The 21,114-nt window shown below is 37.8% G+C and overlaps 1 protein-coding gene across 2 annotated transcripts in view; it reads right to left on the bottom strand.

The window, feature by feature from the left end:
- ELAC2 (elaC ribonuclease Z 2) overlaps positions 1-21,114 on the bottom strand; it is a 55,228-nt gene that overhangs the window by 7,605 nt on the left and 26,509 nt on the right. For both annotated transcript variants that reach the window (XM_072645027.1, XM_072645028.1), the window contains 9 exons: positions 19,669-19,727; positions 19,498-19,570; positions 18,539-18,651; positions 17,193-17,291; positions 6,636-6,774; positions 6,464-6,549; positions 4,341-4,459; positions 2,970-3,066; positions 1,007-1,145 (listed from right to left, as the gene is read on the bottom strand). In XM_072645027.1, coding sequence (XP_072501128.1) covers positions 1,007-1,145; positions 2,970-3,066; positions 4,341-4,459; positions 6,464-6,549; positions 6,636-6,774; positions 17,193-17,291; positions 18,539-18,651; positions 19,498-19,570; positions 19,669-19,727 — 924 coding nt within the window. The remainder of the gene's footprint in view (positions 1-1,006; positions 1,146-2,969; positions 3,067-4,340; positions 4,460-6,463; positions 6,550-6,635; positions 6,775-17,192; positions 17,292-18,538; positions 18,652-19,497; positions 19,571-19,668; positions 19,728-21,114) is intronic.

The raw sequence follows: 21,114 nt of genomic DNA, 5'->3' as shown, positions 1-21,114 counted from the left end.
AGTTCAATGCCAATTTGTTGAAGGAGATCTCCGGTGAACTATCACAAGAATCTGTGCTTGCCTCTGTGCCATTTAACGCTTTTATCAATGACTAGGATAAAGGCAGAGAACCAGTGCTTATCTAATTTACAAGTGACACAAAGCTAGGAAGGGTAGCTAACAATCAACGACAGACTCAAGATTAAGAAAATATCTTATTACTAACTCAAGTTAATAAAATTAAATTTCATAGAGATAACTGTAAATTTCTACAGTTAGGACCAAAAAATAAACTTCAAAACTACAGTGTGGGAGACAGCTAGATAGTAATTTGTCTGAAAAAGATCTAGATATTTTAGTGAACCGTAAGTTCAATATTGCTTAACAATATGATATGATAGTCAAGAAAACTAATGAAATTTTTGGCTGCCATCACAGTAACACTGTGTCTAGTAAGAAGGAGGTAATAAGAGTTCAAAGATCAGGGGAATATTTTAGGAAGGGCACAGATAAGCTGGAAAGGATCCACAAGAAAGTATTGTAAAGGTCCCTGAATTCATGCCATGGAAATAGCAACAAAAGCTATTACTGGCCTTGGCCCCAGATATAAGAACTAGAAGCAATAGGAAATTGAAAAGAAGCAAATCCAGGTTTATTAGAATTATCCTCAAAGGAAAATGATCTGCTTTGGAAGCAGTGAGTTTTCCCTTACTAAAGAGACTAAAGATCTTCAAGCAAAGATAATCTTTCAGGTATGTTGTAGAAGGGATTTTTGTTCTGGTATGTGTTGGATGAGGTCCTTTTCAACTCTGAGATACTACAAAAGAAAAACAACAGCACATATTCACAAATAACACAGTGGTAAGACAAAAAGATCTTTTTCCAGTAAGAGCGGATGGGGAAAGAGCCCTGAAAAAGACCTGGTATTGAGGGGAAGAAAAATATGGACATGAAATTGAAAAGTAACCTATGGCTAAAAGGCTCCTGAACCAGTGAGCAGAAGGCTTGGTTCTAGGTCAATACTCACTGTATGGTGATCTGCATGGATGTGGGACACAAACACAGCTGCAATGTTAACCAGTATTTTATCCACTTCATCCCCATAATGGCGGCAGAGTTGCCCAAAGGTGCCTTCCCCACAATCCAGTAGCAGAGACTGGTCAGAGCTGCCAGGGAGAATACCACAAGGTTTAGGACGAACAGAAAAAAAAGTTAATAATTTTTTCTTAAGAAGGTAGAGCTATGCTCTAAGGCTTAAATAAAAACTGATTAGAGCAGGCTGCATACTGATTTAGAAAACCACAAATTAAAATTATCTGTGTTGTATTTTTTGTTTTGTTAAACATTTTCCAATTACATTTTAATGTAGTTTGGGGGAGCACTCTGATCTTCGGTGCCTAGGGTGTGTTTGGCACTCCTGCTGGAGGTTGTTTTAGAGACATAAAGATACCACAGCAATGTTCTTTAAATATCTTTTAATTTACCAATAGTTCATTTCACATGTGCTTTAAGGTTTGCAAAGCACTATATATAATTTCATTTGTTCAAGATAATAGTGGTCCTCAAATGAAAAAACATGAGAAATCTATAGAGGTTACCTTTAAATATATTCCCTTTGAGTTTTTAATAAATATCAAATTTTATTCAAACATTTAAGTGCCTACTATGTGCCAGGTACTATACTAAGAACTGATATTACAAAGAAAAGCAAAAGCATCCCTCCCTTCCAGGAACTTACAGTCTAATTGGGGAGACAAGATGCAAATGCTTATATGCAAACAAAAAATAAACTGGATAAATATTAGATAATTTTGGAAGGAAGGCACCAGTCTTTTCATGGGCTAGAAGAGAAAGATAATGAATTAGGTAGAGTGGGTTACACACACTGACTCCAAGAAAACAATAAACATTTTATGGGACACTTGATCATCTTGCCCTGTGAAGTATATGGTACTAATATTATCAGTCCTATTTTTTGAATGAGAAAATAAGTTCAGAGAGATGAGATAAATGATTTGCTCAAGGGAAAATAAATGCTAGAACTGAAACTTGAATCCAGATCTTTTGAGTGCAAGTCCAGAGTTTTCTATGATGTCACATTTGCCTCTTACTATTGACATGTCCAAGTCTTACTGCTACAGAGAGAGTGGAATTACTGAGCATTTAATCAGGGGCTTAGTTTTTGTTCCATAAAGGAATCTTCTCTGCAGTGCAACTACATTTTGTCTTAAGAAATCCTGCCTGGGTTTTCAATGCAAATAATATTGAGAGCCATCACAAAATAGCTACTTTTAGTAGTATCTTAGAATTAAATGAAGAACCAGTAATGTAAAATTCTTAAATGATAGAAAATACATTCATTCTTGATGTAGATAATCTACAAGATAGATTTTCTGCATTATGGGTTGTCATGTCAAGGAATATTTGCATAAGAAAAGGGGCCACTTTTCTTCTTGCGGCTTCTGTCTCAAATAACTATTTTTGTGGTTACATTCCCTAGTAATCTGAAGGATATCAGCACATCCTCTACTCTGTTTAAGAAGGTACTGTTAAAAAAATGTACCTAGCCACACACACTACGATGAAACAAGGTTGAAAAAAATTATATTCAATAACCACACTACTCATGGAGACTAATAATTAAGCTACAAGATATGAGTATTTCCACTTATAAGATGCTTAAAAAGAAAAAATACTAAGCTTCCCCTCCTCACCCCCTAGGGGATATTTTTAACAGCTCCCAAAATCAGGTATATGGAATATACAATGATAAACCCAAAACATTTAATAGTAATAGGTAACCTAATAGCCACAGCATCATATCATAGTCCTAACAGGGAAGGAGGAACACTGAAAAAGCTGACCTAGTCTGTAGTGTGCAATTATTAGGAATCACTTCACATCCAACATTCATCACAAGAGGGTTTTGGAGACCCTTCTATCAAAGAAATTAAAAAATGAAAAAATTCCTCACTATTCCAAAACAATACCTTATGTTCACAAGTGTGGAACTGACATTTCGGATCTTCATTGGAATGGCAGATCCAGTTCCGAGGAAGATGACTTCTGGATATTGGATTCCTTTCCCTGTTTAAAAGCACATGGAAAATGTCCCATTTTCCCTGACCAACAGCTATACAATATTCAACCCTACAATCCACAACATCAGCCTCAAAAACCAACTACTGACAGGTCCCTTGTACAGCTTGTTAGAGGTAGCATACCTCAAAAAAAATCAAACTCACAAGTCAAGTTCAGGGTAAAAAGAAAGGATAACAGTTTCATCAGCTCATAGCTAGTTTTAGTTATTCAATGTAGGAGGGACTAGGGTTTCTAACATAATATTCACATAGCTGATCACTGCTCTTCTATCTGTTTTAAAAACAAAAACAGTTAAGACTGATAATCACATATGATGTTTTTTTTCTCATGGCTGAAGAGACAATATATGAGTAATGTGACAGTCAAAGACTTCAGTTACTTGTGAAATTATACAAAGAAATTCTATCACACCACTCCTAGAAATAGTCCTTTTTCTCTCCTAAACCTGTGTAGATAATTAAAATCTGTTATCAGTCATCATTTTATAGGTGACAAAACTATTTAGGCCATGACCATTTTTTAAAAAATTAATTAAAAACCAAATATATCTATCGTTCTGGAATAAAATTTTCTCAAAACACAACTGGAAAGAATTTTACAAAGAGTTTTGAGATTTCCAAGTTGCTACAAGAAAATCATGAACTGATAATAGCTAGGAGCCTGAACAATTCAAAAATGTAAGGGAAAAAAACATATCCAACAATTAAAAATAAACCCAACATCTAATAAACTACTGTAGCCTTAATATCTGCCCAGGCAAGACGAGGAGACATAGCCTTTTTTTTTTTTCAAGTGTTGGAAAAAGAATCAGGAGCTTGGGTTTGATTACCAGATACGCCACTAAAACTGATCTATGACATGGAATCTCCTTTCTTTAAGTCTATTTTCAAATCTACACCTTCCATTTCTGACAGTTTATGACTATGACAGATAGAATTTGCTAAGTCAAAAGTCCTCATTTTTTGCCAATGAGGAAATTGAAGCCCAGAAAAGGGAAGTGTCTTGTCTAAGCTGTTATAATTAGTTCCACGTAGAGTCAGGACAAGAGGCTAATGCTTTCTCTTAAACCATAACGTTGCCCAGAATCATTTCATTTAGTGGAAAAACACCAGCTATCTAGTTAACCTGGACAGGACTATTCAGACCCAAATTCAAATATAAAGAATTAATCTAATCTCTATTCAACCATCTTAGGCAATCAACAATGTACCAACAAAATCTTTATTCTGCAGACACTGCCAGAACATAGATCCACTCACCTAATAGTGTTGTACTGTCCAGCATGTTTTCCTTATACTCCTGTACCCTTTCCGGAAAATTAGGTAAGTCCAAAGCCTCAGTCACAAATTCATCAAGGTTGCAAGTGATACAGGCATCCCTGGAGGAGGAAAAAAACAGTCCATATTAGCTAATGGAGGCGTGGGCTGTCTGGCAATGACAATTCTGATGTCTGGAAAGACTGACTTGACAACAGTCTTCAGAAAATTCTCTATCCTGAAGTTCAACCAAATTATCACAGTTAAGTAATAATCTCTCTATGTTGTTCTTTGGGGCATCGCTTATCTAAGAGAAAAGAGGCAGAACAACTCCCTTTACAGCTCTGAACCCCAAAAGGTATTTCTAACATTCCCCAAATTTTCCAAGGCTTTGGTCAAGTAAACCTATTTCACTTGACAAAGCAAAGTGAATGAAAATCCTCTTCTGCCTGAATGTTGTCAATGGGACTAAGAAATGATAAATCAGAGGATTTCAGAGTTGGGGACCACAGGCCATCAACTCCAAATCCTACATGAACACAAACCACTTCTATATCAAGTCCCAAAAAGGGATCATTCAATCATCCCTTCAAGACCTCTACCAAAGGGGAATTTCCACTTTTTGCCAGTAAAAATCATTAGGAAATTTTTCTTTATATCAAGCAGAAATCTATCTCTCCTCAATTTCTAACCTTCACTGCTAGTTCTGCCCCTCTGGGGCCAATTAAAATCCCTTCTTCCACATAACAGTTCTTCAAATATTCCTCATGGGATGACAGAATTTAGAGTTAGAAAATACTGAAGAGATCCTCTAGTCCAAAACTCAGAAACTAACACCCAGAGAGTTAAAAGGATTTGCCCAAGGTGACAGAGTTTTTAAGCAGTTGAGATGGGCTTTGAATATAGGTCTTCACTTCAAATGCATTGTTCTTTGCACTCAGCAGAGATAGCTATCATGTCCTTCACTAAGTCTTCTCTTATCTAGGCTAAATATCCCCCAGTCCCTTCAAAAGAAGGATACAGTATTATCTCAAGGGTTGTTTCCCATACTGTTCACCTTTCTCTGAACATTCTGCACTATGTTAATATCCTATCTAAAATGAATCATCTAGAACTACACGCAGCAAGGTAAAGTCTAAACAAGACCAGAGTATAATGGAACTAAGACCTCCTGAACACCTTGCCTCTCTTAATTGTATTATAAATTTTTATTAGCTATTTTGGTTACCACAGCACACTAATTCCAAGTCCTCACATTTTTTTCATCCTGTAGGAAAAGCTTCCCATTTTGTATTTGTGAGGCTGACAAACTGAACTGAAGTGTAGGGAACTACATTCTCAATTTCAGCTTATTAGTTTCAGTTGCAAAAGTAGTACAAAGTAGTAGACAGAGAACTGGTCTTATAATCTGTAAGACTTGCATTAAAATCCTGTCTCTGATACATACTCACTGTATGACCCTGGGCAAGTCACATCCTCTGAGCACTCTCTAAGTTAAATGTTAGAGCTGAGTTGAGTTGCTCAGTTACCTCTAAGATAAGTTTGTGAAAATAGTGCCAACCTGAATTGGCAGAAAAATTTTCCTCCACAGAGTTCCCTATCCTAATCAGTTCATATCAGTTCATAGGTCCCTAATCCCATCCCGAGTTTCAGTTGGTGTGCCACCAATATATGCCTTATTTGTAGCACAAGTTGCCTTTAATAAATATTAAAGAATCCTGAGAACAAGATTCTTCTGCTGTTCAGGCTCTATGGTACTTTCATGCTTAGGATACTAAGAGGAACAAATCAGACTGTCTTAAGTGTCTGTCAACTTAAATTCATTTCAGTAATTTCAAAGACAGCGAACCACTCCACGAAGGTATCACTATCAAAAGAAAAATCTAACTCTTCAGCCTCCTCTTAATTATCTGAGAAGCAATTTAACTATATACCAAGACAGTTTAAGGCAGAGTAGTCTTAAAATACCCCAAGAAGAGGAAAATGTGAAAAGGGAAACCACTGCAATAAAGACAAAACTATTATGTAGAATTTCAAATGGCAGGATTCAAAGATCTAATAAATGCACAATGGTCTCAAACTCTCCACTCAAAGTTCAGCAGTATGATGAGTGTAGAATCACATACCTCTGCCAATGCAGTTTGGGTCTTAGCTGGTACTTCAGGAGGCACTCACCACGGATTACAGGGAGGGAGAAAGAAGCCAAATCCTCCTTAAAAAGATAAAGAAATAGAATAAGGAAAAGAAAATCCCCAGACCACCAATTAATAGAGAATAATGACAGAATGGTCACTATACCTTGCAATTATAGCTGGTAAGCTGGGGAAATATATCTGAGTCAATGAGGTTCAGCTGAGTTTGAATCTTAAGGCTACGGAGATTGTGCACAGAAGTACAATTCTCATTCAAGATCAGGTGCTGAGTTTGGGGGCCAAACCTGGAAAAGAAAATGAAGATGTAATTAAGGGGAACCTCATTGGGAAATGGAATCAAAGTGAAATGAGAAGCCTAGAATATGAAGGAAAGGTATAACAAGAGAAAAGAAGACAGAGCAGAGTAAAAGAGGATGTTCAGAAAGAAATAAGAGAGGGAAAATGAGATCAGAGGGAACAGAGTAGAATAAGAACACAAAAGGGGATGGGAGAAAATATGGGTAAAAAGTTGAAGAACAGTTAAAGGACAATAAAGTAGGAGGTCAAGGCACTATGTACCTTTATTTATTCTTGGGTCAATTTCACCACTAATTTTAATAATTTCAGACTCAAGGGACTCATGGTATTTAATTCAAAAGAAGTCTGAAATATCAGAAGTCAGCAACATGTTTCTAAAATTAATAGACACTATAAATATACGTCAATATCCAATTATGTTGCAAGGAATCTGCATTAGAGCTGGCACTATTAGGATCAAGGACAGGGTTCCCTCAGGGGATTTCTATAGGAGAGAGGCCACACAAGCCCAAATGCTAAATAAGTGGTTAAAAAAAAAAAACACTACCTTTTACCAGAGTTCAAGAGTGAACCAAAGTCAAGATTTCATTGAAGAGCTAAGCCTTGAAGGAAGGTTGGGAATTAGATGAATCATAAAATCTCAAAGTTGGAAAGGACTTCAGAGTCAATCCAGCCTGCACCTGAACAGGACCTCTTTTCCAACATCCCCAACTGGTCATCTCAACTTTTTCTCTGATAAAGGAGAACCCATATTGGTATTCAGTTCTAATTTTTAGGAAGAGAATGAAGACAAGGAGAGAGGGAAAAGGAGTAAAGCACAAGGTTTTCCTTACACCAGGCCTAAATCAGTAAGAGCAAGCACCTATTTTATGTAAGCTGATGTAGTTTCCTTTCAAGGGGCAGAATAGTCATTCTCACGATCATCAATGCTTTGACTTACTTGCTGCCTAAGGCATACATGGCCCAGCTTAATAGTAGTGTTATTAGAGATATTTAGCAGTGCTCCTATTGCCCTGCAGGCAAAACTTTCCTGATCTAGCATGAAGTATGAAGTGGGGAGGGCAACATTTGAACCTCACTTTCAAATTGGTCAAAGGAGGGATAAAGCTGGATATAGAAATACATTCCACACAACAGAGAAAGAGAAAAGGAGTTAAAGGAAGGGAAGAGTTAAGAAGGGAGGTAGATTATGAAAGGGATGAAACAAAAGCAAAATAATCTATTATGGGGGGATGAAGAAGGAAAAGTCTAAGAGTTATCCTCTTAGGTGCAGAGAAATATACAACTATCAATTATAATTGAAAAGGGAGAAAAACAGATTAGAAACCAGACAACTGTAATGGCAAGCAAGGTAGGATTCTTTACTGTTTTTCTGGACTGAGTTTTGGCCAATCAAGTGCCTTTGATTGAATTAATCAAGAATCTGTGACTGGAAACAGTACGTATTGCTTAGAAAGAGTAGAGAGACATAGATCTGACAGAGAAACGACCAAGCTACAGAAAACAGGTCCTGGAGCCTACCATCAGGCAAAAGCAGGAAGAGTTTGCAGTGGAACTGTCCCAGTGAGCTGAGGCAAGGAGTGGGAGCAGAGAGCTGCCTGTGTGTGAACCCAGGCAAAAGCTGGGAGCTACTGGTCCACAGAAGAGTTGTGGAATTTGGAAGTCAGCCTCGAGTCAAGATGAGAGAGAACTTTACTTAGACACTGTGCATGATTAAGGAGATTGCCCCATTGGGAGGGGTGGGTTGGTACTTTGTGCTACCCCTTAGGATGTGTTGTGCTATGGAAGACCCTAGGCTGGGACTCCCCCCCTACCTTTGGGGATGCACTGATATATGCTATGCACCATACAACATACTGAAAGCTATGAGATACATACATGTATTAGATGATACGTTTTGCTTAAGGATATAGTGATGAATGTTATGCTTTCCTTTATTGAACAATATTTAGTTCACTGCTGAATAAATATAGAGTTCACTATACTATGAGATTAGACCCTTAAAATAATTCACAGCAGCTGTCCTCAGGTGTGCCACTGTGATAGGCTTTACAACAACAAAATATTTTATTTACAAGAAATACACCTGAAACAGAAAGACACACATGGATTTTAAAAAGAGGGAAGGAGCAGAAACAAGCTTCACCTAAAGTTAAAAATGCAGGGGTAGCTGTGTGTTTGTCCTCTGTTGACAAAGAAGACCATGTCATCAGGGAAATGATAACATGACTTGCACTTGACTTTGTTTTGAGTGAGAGAGGGCTGTGCAGGTCACCAGCCTCACTTCTCCTCCAGAGCCATCTGAATCCAGTGACCAGATATTCATCAGGATGACTGCAGATGACGCAGGATGAGGCAAGTGGGGTCAAGTGACTTGCCCAAGGTCACACAGCTAGTGAGTAAGTAAAGGATAAATGAAATATAACTGTTAGGGAAACATGAGAAGTTAATAATATTTAAGCCCTAAGCTTGAGTTAATAAAATTTTGCTCTTTGAAATTCTTGAGACTATAATTTATATTGCTTTGAGTTCTCAGTGCACAGAGAGTTGTTGTGAATTATCATACAGTCAACAGCAGAAAACGGCACATGCTACAGTCTGAGAACTGCTGTAAATAGAAGTCTATCCCTAGGAAAAGTTAAGGGGATGACCCTAGCATGGCCTGAGGTAGAATCCACTTGACTCCATTTCCCCACTGTGCTATTCTCTTCCTGAACAGGAAACTTCTCTAGCTGGTTAATCCTAAGCCTTAGCTTCCACTATTCTGACTACATGGCTGGTTGTCAGATTTAACTCAGACCTGGAATCAAATAGAGCTAAGGGAGTTTTTCCCCTGTTATGGTGTGTGTATATGTGTGTGTGTATACATACACACATACACACACACACACACACACACACACACACACACACACGCCTGTGAGGCGACAAGTCTTGACACTGTTATAACTATGTCCCTCCTTTTCTGTGAGGCGACAAGTCTTGACACTGTTATAACTATGTCCCTCCTTTTCCTTTTATAGCAAGTTTCTATTACTAGGACAGGTAAATAGTAGACATTTTGTAAGTATAATACTAAAGCTATTAATTAATAGTTTGATTACTGTAACATTTACAAATTACCAAAATAAGATGCAAGTACGAATAATCTAACAATTATAATCTATATTTGTGGTTAAAATATAATAGAGATAATTTCCCACAGGGCACATTAGACAAAGTGTTAAGACAAAAATGTAATAAAAGTTTTCAAATTAAATGGAATAATAAATTGTGAGAAAGAAACAGAATTAGACTGTTTTCTTTAGGAACCATATACAAATGTATATGATTGGCTTCCAAATGTATCTAGCATGGAAAATTCAGGCTTTGATTATATTTTAGTAACTACATTCTCAAAACTGGATTAAGGATTTTACATATAAAATTGCATTGATAATTGTAAAAAAGTAGTTTCATCTGATAATTTTTAGACAGAAGAGTTTATTTTACAAGTCTGGTATTCACGAATTTTTTTAAAAATAATTCTTCTAACAGGTACAGGGTTCAAGTAAAGACAGCAACAGCAAGTAGTATGTAAAAACTGAAATGCTCTGAAGTTTCACATTTGGAAAACTCAATTTAAGAGATTGTACTAAATAGTATTAACGCTTGTTACTGGCAGATTTTAGCAGAATTACCCAGGAATCTCTGTAAGCGATTTGGATCCAGAGAAGCAGTCTCCTTCAGAGCTGTCCTGAGAATGAAGCCTATTCCAGAATGTCCAAATAACCAGGGACCAGATGACTAGATGAGGCATCTGGGACTCAAAAAGTGTTGATTAAATGGACATTTGAAGTGGGTTACTAGGCTACAAGGAGACCATGTTAGTTAATGTCAACGATCATTACTGTACTGCTTTCACCTTTTGTTTCATAATATTTAGGTTTCAGTTTAAATTCTCTTGGTTACTTTGTGACAAGTAAATCTCCTTTCTGAAAATTAGTCCTTCTAAGTAGTTTGATCTATAGTTTGACTTAGGTAATTTTGATTATGATATATGGAAAAGTCTTAAAGATTTGGCTTACAGATAAATGATCCATGCCAGTGGTAATGGAACTCTAGTGAACCACACTAACCCCATCTTGTGACTCAATTCTGGATTTAGCTCAGTGCTCACTCTATTCAGCTATGGATCTAGTTCAATTTCTATCTTGAGAGAAAACTTTATTCAATTGTAGGAATTGTGAGAGGACTTAATTGCATTGTTTGAAACTAGCCCTATGTGGCTGGGAAGTTGGACCATTTCTACCTGATACTTACAGACCCTTAAGGATCTAGATTATGCTAATCAGATAGTTAGATCCAAAGATCAATTGCAAGGAGTTTTCTCACAATTATAAATCTCAAGCAACCTATATATCTTATCTGAAAACTGGTCATTAACCATACCAGTCAATTTTTGTTTCCATATTCTTATGATTGAATATAGACATTTGAGAGGAATGGGACATCTTTTTCTGATTTCAGAGAATTGCACCTGTTGCACTCTATTTCTCCAGACTTGGAAAATCCCTTAATTTTCCTCCAACTAGAAATCAGATTTCTTAAATCTGTATCCTGGTTCTTTTAATTAAATTATTCTTATTTGATTAATTGTTTTAAATGTGCCAAAGCTGAGAAAGATGACTGGTCCTGATTTGTTAGGCAATTAGCAAATACTGCTTAACAAATCAGTAGGTTCAAACCTTTGTTTCCTTAGTCATTTCATCTTAACCAGTCACAAAACATAAAGACATGCACACAATTGAAATAAGGAACTAGAGCAGAACCTATCATGTTTAGGATGAAGTCAAAAAAGACAGGGGAAATAATCATGATCTCAGGCAAAGCCAAAGCAAAAACAGACCTATTTTAAAAAAGATAATCAAGGAAACTACATTTTGCTAAAAGATAAATGAATAAAATAAAATAGAAACAGAAAATGAAGTAATATCAATGCTACGCAAATATGTACCAAATGACAGAGCATCCATATTCTTGAAGGAGAAAATAAATGGAATTACAGGAGGAAACCGTAAAACTATACTAGCGAGGCACCTCAACTTAACCCTCTCACACATACATAAATCTAACCATAAAATAAATAAGAAGTTAAGGAAATAAACAAACTTTAGAAAAGTTAGGTAGGACAGCTCTCTATCTGTCATATGTCATATTCCCAAAATGAATGGGAACAGAAAGGAGTATATACCTTCTTAGCTGTACATGGCAACTTCACAAAAATTGACCATATATTATTATAGCATAAAAACTTCACGCGGGGGTGGAGCCAAGATGGCAGACTAGAAAGACACACTTACGCAGGGTCTTCCCCCACAGCCCATAAAATACCTGTAGAGAGGGACTCTCAACAAATTTAGGAGCAGCAGAAGTGGAGAACAACAGAGTGGAGGAGATTTCCTGCCCACGGTGACCTGAAAGGCCCACAGAAACGTCGGCTGTGCCAGACGCAGAGCCAAGGGAGGAGCCCAGCCCAGCCCTGGCTGAGCAGCGCCAAGTGAGGAAACTCCAGGAGGAGGACACCTCAGGGGCGGAACCTCCAGTCCCAGCAGGGGGTCCTCAGATCCCTCAACCCACAGGCGCCAAAGGTCAGTGACTGGGTTTTATCAGCTGACCAGGAAGGGAAAAGGGCTTTCCCATAGCTCCAGCAGCAGGCAGCAGCCACAGAGGCAGCACAGAAGCCCATACAGAAGCTCCATTGTTGGAATGTAAAAACCCCTGGGGGCACCGAAGAGTTGAGTCTTACCTCAGCCCTCGGTGGAGGCTCTGGCTGAGCTGGTCTTTGTCTCACACTGAATGGTGGCCCTGCCCATCCAGCTTATCTGAAAACCAGCCCCCAGTGCTGGCTTGGTGGAACTGGAGGCCAGGTGGCTGTGGAGAGGTAAATGCTAAGATTCTGGGTATAAAAATCCCTCTCTGCTTCCAGACCAGTACATGCTTGATCATGACACCTCAGAGGAACTGAGATCTCAAAGATTCCCAGAGTATTACTCTTGACAAAGGACCCAAAAGTCAAGTAACTGGTTGGGAAAATGCCCAAAAAAGGGAAAAAAAATAAGACCATAGTAGGTTACTTTCTTGGTGAACAGATATCTCCTCCCATCCTTTCAGAGGAGAAAGAACAATGCTTACCATCAGGGAAAGACTTAAACGTCAAGGCTTCTGTATCCCAAACATCCAAAATAAATATTCCATGGGCTCAGGCCATGGAAGAGCGCAAAAAGGATTCTGAAAACCAAGTTAGAGAGGTGGAGGAAAAACTGGGAAGAGAAATGAGAGAGATGAAAGAAAAGCATGAAAAGCAGGTCAACACCTTTCTAAAGGAGGTGCAAAAAAATGCTGAAGAAAATAACACCTTGAAAAATAGGCTAACTCAAGTGGCAAAAGAGGTTCAAAAAGCCAATGAGGAGAAGAATGCTTTCAAAAGCAGAATTAGCCAAGTGGAAAAGGAGGTTCAAAAGCTCACTGAAGAAAATAGTTCTTTCAAAATTAGAATGGAACAGATGGAGGCTAATGACTTTATGAGAAACCAAGAAATCACAAAACAAAACCAAAAGAATGAAAAAATGGAAGATAATGTGAAATATCTCATTGGAAAAACAACTGACTTGGAAAATAGATCCAGGAGAGACAATTTAAAAATTATGGCACTACCTGAAAGCCATGATCAAAAAAAGAGCCTAGACATCATCTTTCATGAAATTTTCAAGGAAAACTGCCCTGAGATTCTAGAACCAGAGGGCAAAATAAGTATCCAAGGAATCCACTGATCATCTCCTGAAAGAGATCCAAAAAGAGAAACTCCTAGGAACATTGTGGCTAAATTCCAGAGTTCCCTGGTCCAGAAGAAAATATTGCAAGCAGCTAGAAAGAAACAACTCAGGTATTGTGGAAATACAATCAGGATAACACAAGATCTAGCAGCTTCTCCATTACGGGATCAAAGGGCATAGGATAGGATATTCCAAAAGTCAAAGGAACTAGGACTAAAACCAAGAATCACCTACCCAGCAAAACTAAGTATAATACTTCAGGGGGAAAAAAATGGTCTTTCAATGAAATAGAGGACTTTCAAGCATTTTTGATGAAAAGACCAGAGCTGAAAAGAAAATTTGACTTTCAAACACAAGAATGAAGACAAACATGAAAAGGTAAACAGCAAAGAGAAGTCATAAGGGACTTACTAAAGTTGAACTGTTTACATTCCTACATAGAAAGACAATATTTGTAACTCTTGAAACTTTTCAGTGTCTGGGTAGTTGGTGGGATTACACTTACACACACACACATACACACACACACAAAGAGAGACAGAGAGCACAGAGTGAATTGAATAGGATGGGATCATAGCTTAAAAAAATGAAATTAAGTGGTGAGAGACAAATATATTGGGAGGAGAAAGGGAGAAATGGAATGGGGCAAATTATCTCTTATAAAAGAGGCAAGCAAAAGACTTTTCAGTGGAGGGAAAAAGAGGGGAGGTGAAAGAAAAACATGAAGCTTACTCTCATCACATTCGACTCAAGGAAGGAATAAAATGCACACTCATTTTGGTATGAAAACCTATCTTACAATTCAGGAAGGTGGGGGAGAAGGGGATAAGCAGGGTGGGGGATGATGGAAGGGAGGGCAGTGGGAGGAGGAAGCAATCAGAAGTCAACACTCTTGGAGAAGGACAGGATCAAAAGAGAGAATAGAAGAAATGGGGGGCAGGATAGGAAGGAGGGAAATATAGTTAGTCTTACACAACACGACTACTATGGAAGTCATTTGCAAAACTACACAGATATGGCCTATATTGAATTGCTTGCATTCCCAAAGGGAATGGGAGGGGAGGGAGGGATGAAAAGAAGTTGGAAGTCAAAGTTTTAGGAACAACTGTTGAGTATTGTTCTTGCTACTAGGAAATAAGAAATACAGGTAATGCGATATAGAAAGTTATCTGTCCCTACAGGACAAAAGAGAAGATGGGGACAAGGGAAGGGAGGGATGTTAGAAGAGAGGGCAGATCAGTGATAGGGTCAATTAAAATGCTTGGCGTTTTGGGGTGGGGGGAGGGGAGAAATGGGGAGAAAATTTGGAACCCAAAATTTTGTGAAAATGAATGTTAAAAGTTAAATAAATTAACTTAAAAAAACTTCACAAATAAATACAAAGGATAAAAAAAGATTACTTGCACCCTTTTCTAAACACAATACAATAAAAACTACATTCAATAAAGGGCTTTGGAAGCATAGATTAAAAATTGGAGGAAAGGAGCCAAAATGATGGAGAAGATGTAACAAACTCTCCCAACAGAAGCAGGAATAATAAAGCCAAGATGCAAAAAGGCAAATTTAAAATTAATGTCAGGAAAAAAAAACAATATGAGCTGTCCAAAAGTAGAATAAAAAGAGTTGGAGATCTTCAAGCAGAGGCAGAAGTCTTGTTGGAATATGTAATAGTGGGGACTCCCTATGTGTATGGCTATATGGCTGCTGAAGTCCTTCCCTATTCAAAATTCTGTAACTCTATGAAACTGGATACCTCTAAGGCCTCTGTAAATTGAGTTTATGAGAATTTAACTGTATTTAGTACTGGAAATATTTGTGATTCCTTGATGTATATGCTACTTATACTTGAACAACTTACAACTCTGCTTCAAAAGTTGTTTTAGATTAAAAACAAAATTTTTAAAAATAAAAATAAAATAAATTTTTAAAAATTTTTTAAAAAGTTGTTTTAGATTTAAAAAATTTTAAAAATCCTCATCCTACGGATAGCTTAATAATGAGACTCTCTCAACATAGCTATGTACACTCAAAGGCTATATAGAGTTTGAGAAAATGTGCCAGCTTGAACTCAGATGGCACAGCCACAGAATGCAGGTTGACCACCCTGCCACAATAAAGTGGATCAGTTAGTGGAGTTTTTTATATGCAGAGAACAGTTAAATAATTTTGAATAAATTTCTACAAAACATTTCAAATCTTCCCCTAAAGTGGTGGGAAGATTTACATGAACTGATAAATAAAATGAAGTGCTGTTTAAATACAATGACCAAACTTGACCTTAAAGAAATAAGAAAATGCACGTCCCCCTCTTTTTTTGCAGAGGTAAGTAACAATGTGGAACATTACGTATGGGGTCAGAATCAACTGACGCTTTTTTCCCTCATTCTTTGTAATAAAAGGATAGTTCAGTGGATAGAGGGAAGGGAAAGGTATATATCAGGAAATGAAGAAGATATTCAAAACAAAATATATCAAAGACATACATATACTGCCACATACATTTGTGCATATACACATACAGTTCTCGCTCCACATAAAATCACATTATACAAATTCAACTTTACTTAAAGAATGTTGAAAGAAATCCACATTCAAAAAAAAACCATCTATGTTAACTTAACTGTAAAATAAATACTTTGCTCTCTCTGTGCCTGCCCCTTGGCTCAGTGGTTCTCTGGCCTCCCACCTCCTTCAAAGTTCCCCACAAAAAACACCAAATCCTAAACTTTCAAGTTAAAGTCAAACCACAGAAGCCCAGAGATACCATCCCACCGTCAGACTGGGAGCTTAGCTTGAGATGTCTGGGGCTGAGAGAGTAAACTTTTCCCCCACTCTACCTAATCTGAGCCAGCCTTTCCCCCAACTGCACTCAGATAATACATCTGTCCCTGATCCCCCCATGTCAGACGACCTCTCCTGTCGGTATCCATGTCTAGCCTCTAACGTATCTATCCCATACATGTTCTTCCTCTTGGTTCCAGCCAGGGTTCCACATGGCTCACTCCAATCCCCACCCGCTCATCTTCTGCTCTCATTTCTCTGTCCCTGACTCCTACTTGTCTTTGAACCATGTGCTGGCTCCACCTTTCCACAAACATGCAACCCTCTTCCAACTTCCCTTCCTAACCCATGTCCATGGGCAAATCGACATTCTGTAAAAAAAATTTTAATATAGAGGGAGAGGTGTGTGTGTGTGTGTGTGTGTGTGTGTGTGTGTGTGCGCGCACACACGCATGCATATGTGTGCGCGCACACACGCATGCATATGTGTAGTCCAGCCATAATAGTTTAAACTCTTGGACAAATTACAATAGAGGCTTAAGAGTTGTATCTTACAGGGAAAGGGATTTGTATGCCACAAACAAATACATACATAGCTGCATATACAGACAGACAGACATCAATCTAGAAATACAGATATACATATATCTCTCTATATGCAGTATTACAATATTAACTTCTCTAGACCTACTTCCAAATCTGAAAAATTAGCTAGTTAGACTGCATTACTTCAGCTCACATCTCTTCCAGTTCTGATAGTCTATGAGCCTCTATTAACAAAAATTACTTTGCTGTGTCTTGCCATATACCTTTCCATCCACTGCTGGTATCTGCTATCCTGCAATATTGATTCTGGAGTCATGTGAACAACCACAGCCACATGAGCCTCAGTCTTTTCCTCTTGATACCTGAAATTAATAATAATTTAATGAAAACAGAATAACAAGTCAACTGGGATTGGAGGAATCAAATTCCCCTACGGACTAACTGAGTCAATTTTGGTACCTAGTACCCAGAAGAGATTTGTGTTACGGAGCATCTAAATATGCTCAACAGAAATGCCAAGCATAACTCAAGGAGCTTCCCTACAAGGAATACTGTCTCCTACATAAAATCTTCTGCATCCATCACAATGTTTCCTAAGTTTTCTAATGTTATAGTTTGCAAGGAGTTTATCGCAAATGAATCCCTGACCTGAAGACTTGGTGGGTGAGTCCATAAAACAGGTCCAAGAAGGAACAAGTCAATGCTATAAGCATTCTTCTTCACTACCACAAATATAAGAAAGGTAGAGAGTAGAACAGAAACTCTATTTCTGCCCTGCTTTTTGACATGAACAAGCCTAATTACTGGAGTAATAGTAAGTAATAATTAGACAATCTGTAATAAGTAATAATTAGATAATCTGTTGAAGAAACCAGTTCGGACAATATCAGTCTTATCCTATTATAGATGATCTATAAATGAACCAAACACCATGCTTCTATTAGGCAAACATAAAGGAAATTACTTAGTTGAGTTTCCACATAGGCAACTATAAGATAGTAAACATAGGGGACAATGAATAACCCCAAAAAAGTATCTGATAGTTGCTTTAAAATAGTTGTTTTAAGACTCTCTGGTTTTCTATTAACGTTTTAAATGCATACCATACACTCAATCTCAATTAATGATGATTACTACCTGTCTAATCCTGATAGAGGATTTTTTAATCTTGGTTTTTCAACAAGTATTTGAAAATGTTCTCTTGTAGATGTGGTAAAAGATGACCTTGACTACAGTTTTGTGGGGTTTCTTTTTTTATTATTTTAGATAATGGGTTGCCGAAACAAAAAACACTTCTGTCTTGATCGATCCTTTAAAAAGGATTAATCTGTGATGCAGTAGGGAATGGAAGATGGAGGAGAGTGGCCCTTAAAGTCAGAAGCCCAGGTTCAAGTACTGCCTCTGACACGTTGGCTAGCCTCTTAATTCCTCAATGCCCCTGAACTCTCTGACGGCCACAAACTCCGAACAGTTGTTGATCTTCATGGAAAAAGTAATTTCCTCACCAGGAAACTGATGAAGTCATAGACTGGGTCAAAAAAAAATTGTATTTGGTACTGTATTAACGCAATGTAGTTTCTCACTCAGCTAAGCCCAGAGATTTCCATACCTCCGGAAGGTGTCATTTTCACAGATCGGCTCTACAAATCCTTGGTCAGGACATTCCACCACAATAAAAACAGAGCCAGGATCTGGAGGGCTGCAAACCTCCTCTGGCAAAATCTATAAAACAATAATAATGAAACAACAACAACAATAACAAGGGGCATTTGGTTGGAAAATGCCTGAAGGATAATAAATAAGGACTGATACACAACCCTCAAAGCCAACAATCAAAAGTCTTCCATTCAGCTTCCAGGACAATATAAAAACATTCTTGTCCAACATTCTAAATGTCTAGTTTGGAGATATTTTAGGCTGAGTTACACAAGAAAATAAAATTAGCTTTATGAAAAATCACCTCTTTATCCTGTAACCAATGATATACATATCTTCTGTTAGGTTTATAAATATTTTCAACCCATCTAATAGCTTAATCCTAAAACTATCAACAATTCTATATCTGAAGAGTTTGGAGCTTAGAGTGGCAGGGCCCAGGGGAGGCTATACTTCCTTGGGATTCAATATATACCTGACCTATCAGGTCAGATTTATATACCTACACCTTTATATGCCAGCCTATTTCTAGAGTAACCTCCCATTTACCTAGAGAATTCCACCACAGAGTATGGATCTAGAATTTTAATTCCTTAGGCAAAATGCCACTTCACGGGAAGCACTTTTAGATCAGATGACTGGATATTCACCTGATTGAAACGGCTATTTAGCTACACTAAAATTTAGTGGGGAAAAATAATTTAACCAATAAATCCATAATATGACACCAGTAGTATTATACTAAACGAAATGGTCAGAGACCGGTGCTTACTAAGAAAAAATGTGGCTTACATGGCCCTTTTGTCACAGGACTGAGTAAAAAAAAAATGTGAACTGTTCAACATGATCAAATTCTATGCCTCAGTTCTAAGTTCTGCCAATTGTCCTAAGCTCACAAAATTCCAGTCTTACCTCTCTTCCTTCATAGGTGACACTTTTCCCAGCCTTGACAGCAGCAATTATAGGTGCAATGGCAGATGTCCCACTAAAAGCAAAAGACAAAATTTCCACATCAGATCTAGTTAGTTCTACAAGTAAATGCCTAGAGTATACTCCCCATATCATCTACCTTCCCCTACTTACACTGGAAGCCCCATATCTTTTGCTTTGAGCACCAAAAAACTTCCTTGTTTCATGTGAAGCTGAAAAAAAAAGTTGAATATGAAAAATGAGAAACCAGGAAGACTTCTTTTTAATTAATTGCATTAGAGGAAAGTCCCATTCTTGCCTGACAGTATATATTCTTTTTAATTCAGAGAAATAATTCTCAATTTTATTAGTCATTAAGTATAGCCTGAGAATAAGCAGAAGGAAGGATAGCAAACTTCAAAACCCATTCCTCATCCCTCCCCAACTCCCTCCCTCTGCTCCCAGGAAATAATATATTTTTATTTCCTACTCCTCCCAATTTATTTATTTATTTTTAATTTACAACATTCTGTTCCACAAGCTTTTGAGTTCCAAATTTTCTACCCCTCCCTCTCCAAAACAGCATGAAATCTTCTATAGGCTTTACATATGCATTCACATCAGACATATTTTCACATTAGTCATGCTGCAAAGAATGAACCACAAGAAAGAAGAAACAAAACAAAAAAGAGAGAATATAAATAGTATGCTTCAATCTGCAATCAGACTGTAATTCTTTCTCGGGATGTGGATAGCATTTTCCCTCATGAATCTCTCAGAGGTGTCTTACAACTTTGCATTGCTAAGAGCCAAGTCTATCAAAGTTGGTCATCACACAATGTGGTTTAACTGTATGCAACGTTCTCCTGGTTCTCCTACCATCACTCAACATCAGTTCATGTAAGTCTTCTCAGGGTTTTCTTAAGTCTACCTGCTCATCATTTCTTATAGCCCAACAGTATTCCATTACATTTATATACTACAACTGTTTTAACCATTCCCCAATTGAGCATCTCCTCAATTTTCAATTCTTTGCCAACACATGGCCAGGGTCTGGCTAGGAATATACAACATGGAGCATTCCAGTTCAAGGAAATGTTGTAGAACAATGCAAGAGGTCCCAGATACAGCATAAAGGAGCTTAATCTTATGATATGAGCAGAACAGCTGCCAACTGGGCAACTCTGTCCCTTATTACCCAGTTCTGGATCATAGATCAGGCTATACTGAGGTGGGGAATCTGAGCCTAGAACTGGCATTCAAGGGTGAGAAATGAACATGGAGCCTAGAACAAATAATACATTCAGAAGTAAGCAGAAGCTCTGAAGTCAAATCCCAGGAGGAGAGGAGAGTCTCAGTTTTTAGCATATAACCTACTCTCAATCCTGCAGAGGAATGGATTGCAGGAGTGCAGGATTCCATCCTACAGGGATGGAATTTGAAACCAAAGGTAAACCTATAGTTCTGTCACTGAATCAGAAGAGCTGACAAAAAATGGCTGAGATCAGAGCAATTTACCGAAACTCCAAATGGGGCAGGCCCACAGGCCTGTTGCTCAGAACCAAAACCAAGTCAGGATCCTGCTGTGCTCAGACTGTAGGAGGGGAGTGACCAAACTTT

Source organism: Notamacropus eugenii, chromosome 2 (assembly GCF_028372415.1).
Source record: "Notamacropus eugenii isolate mMacEug1 chromosome 2, mMacEug1.pri_v2, whole genome shotgun sequence".
In the NCBI taxonomy this organism is placed as follows: domain Eukaryota; kingdom Metazoa; phylum Chordata; class Mammalia; order Diprotodontia; family Macropodidae; genus Notamacropus; species Notamacropus eugenii.
This window is presented reverse-complemented; position numbering and strand designations above follow the sequence as displayed.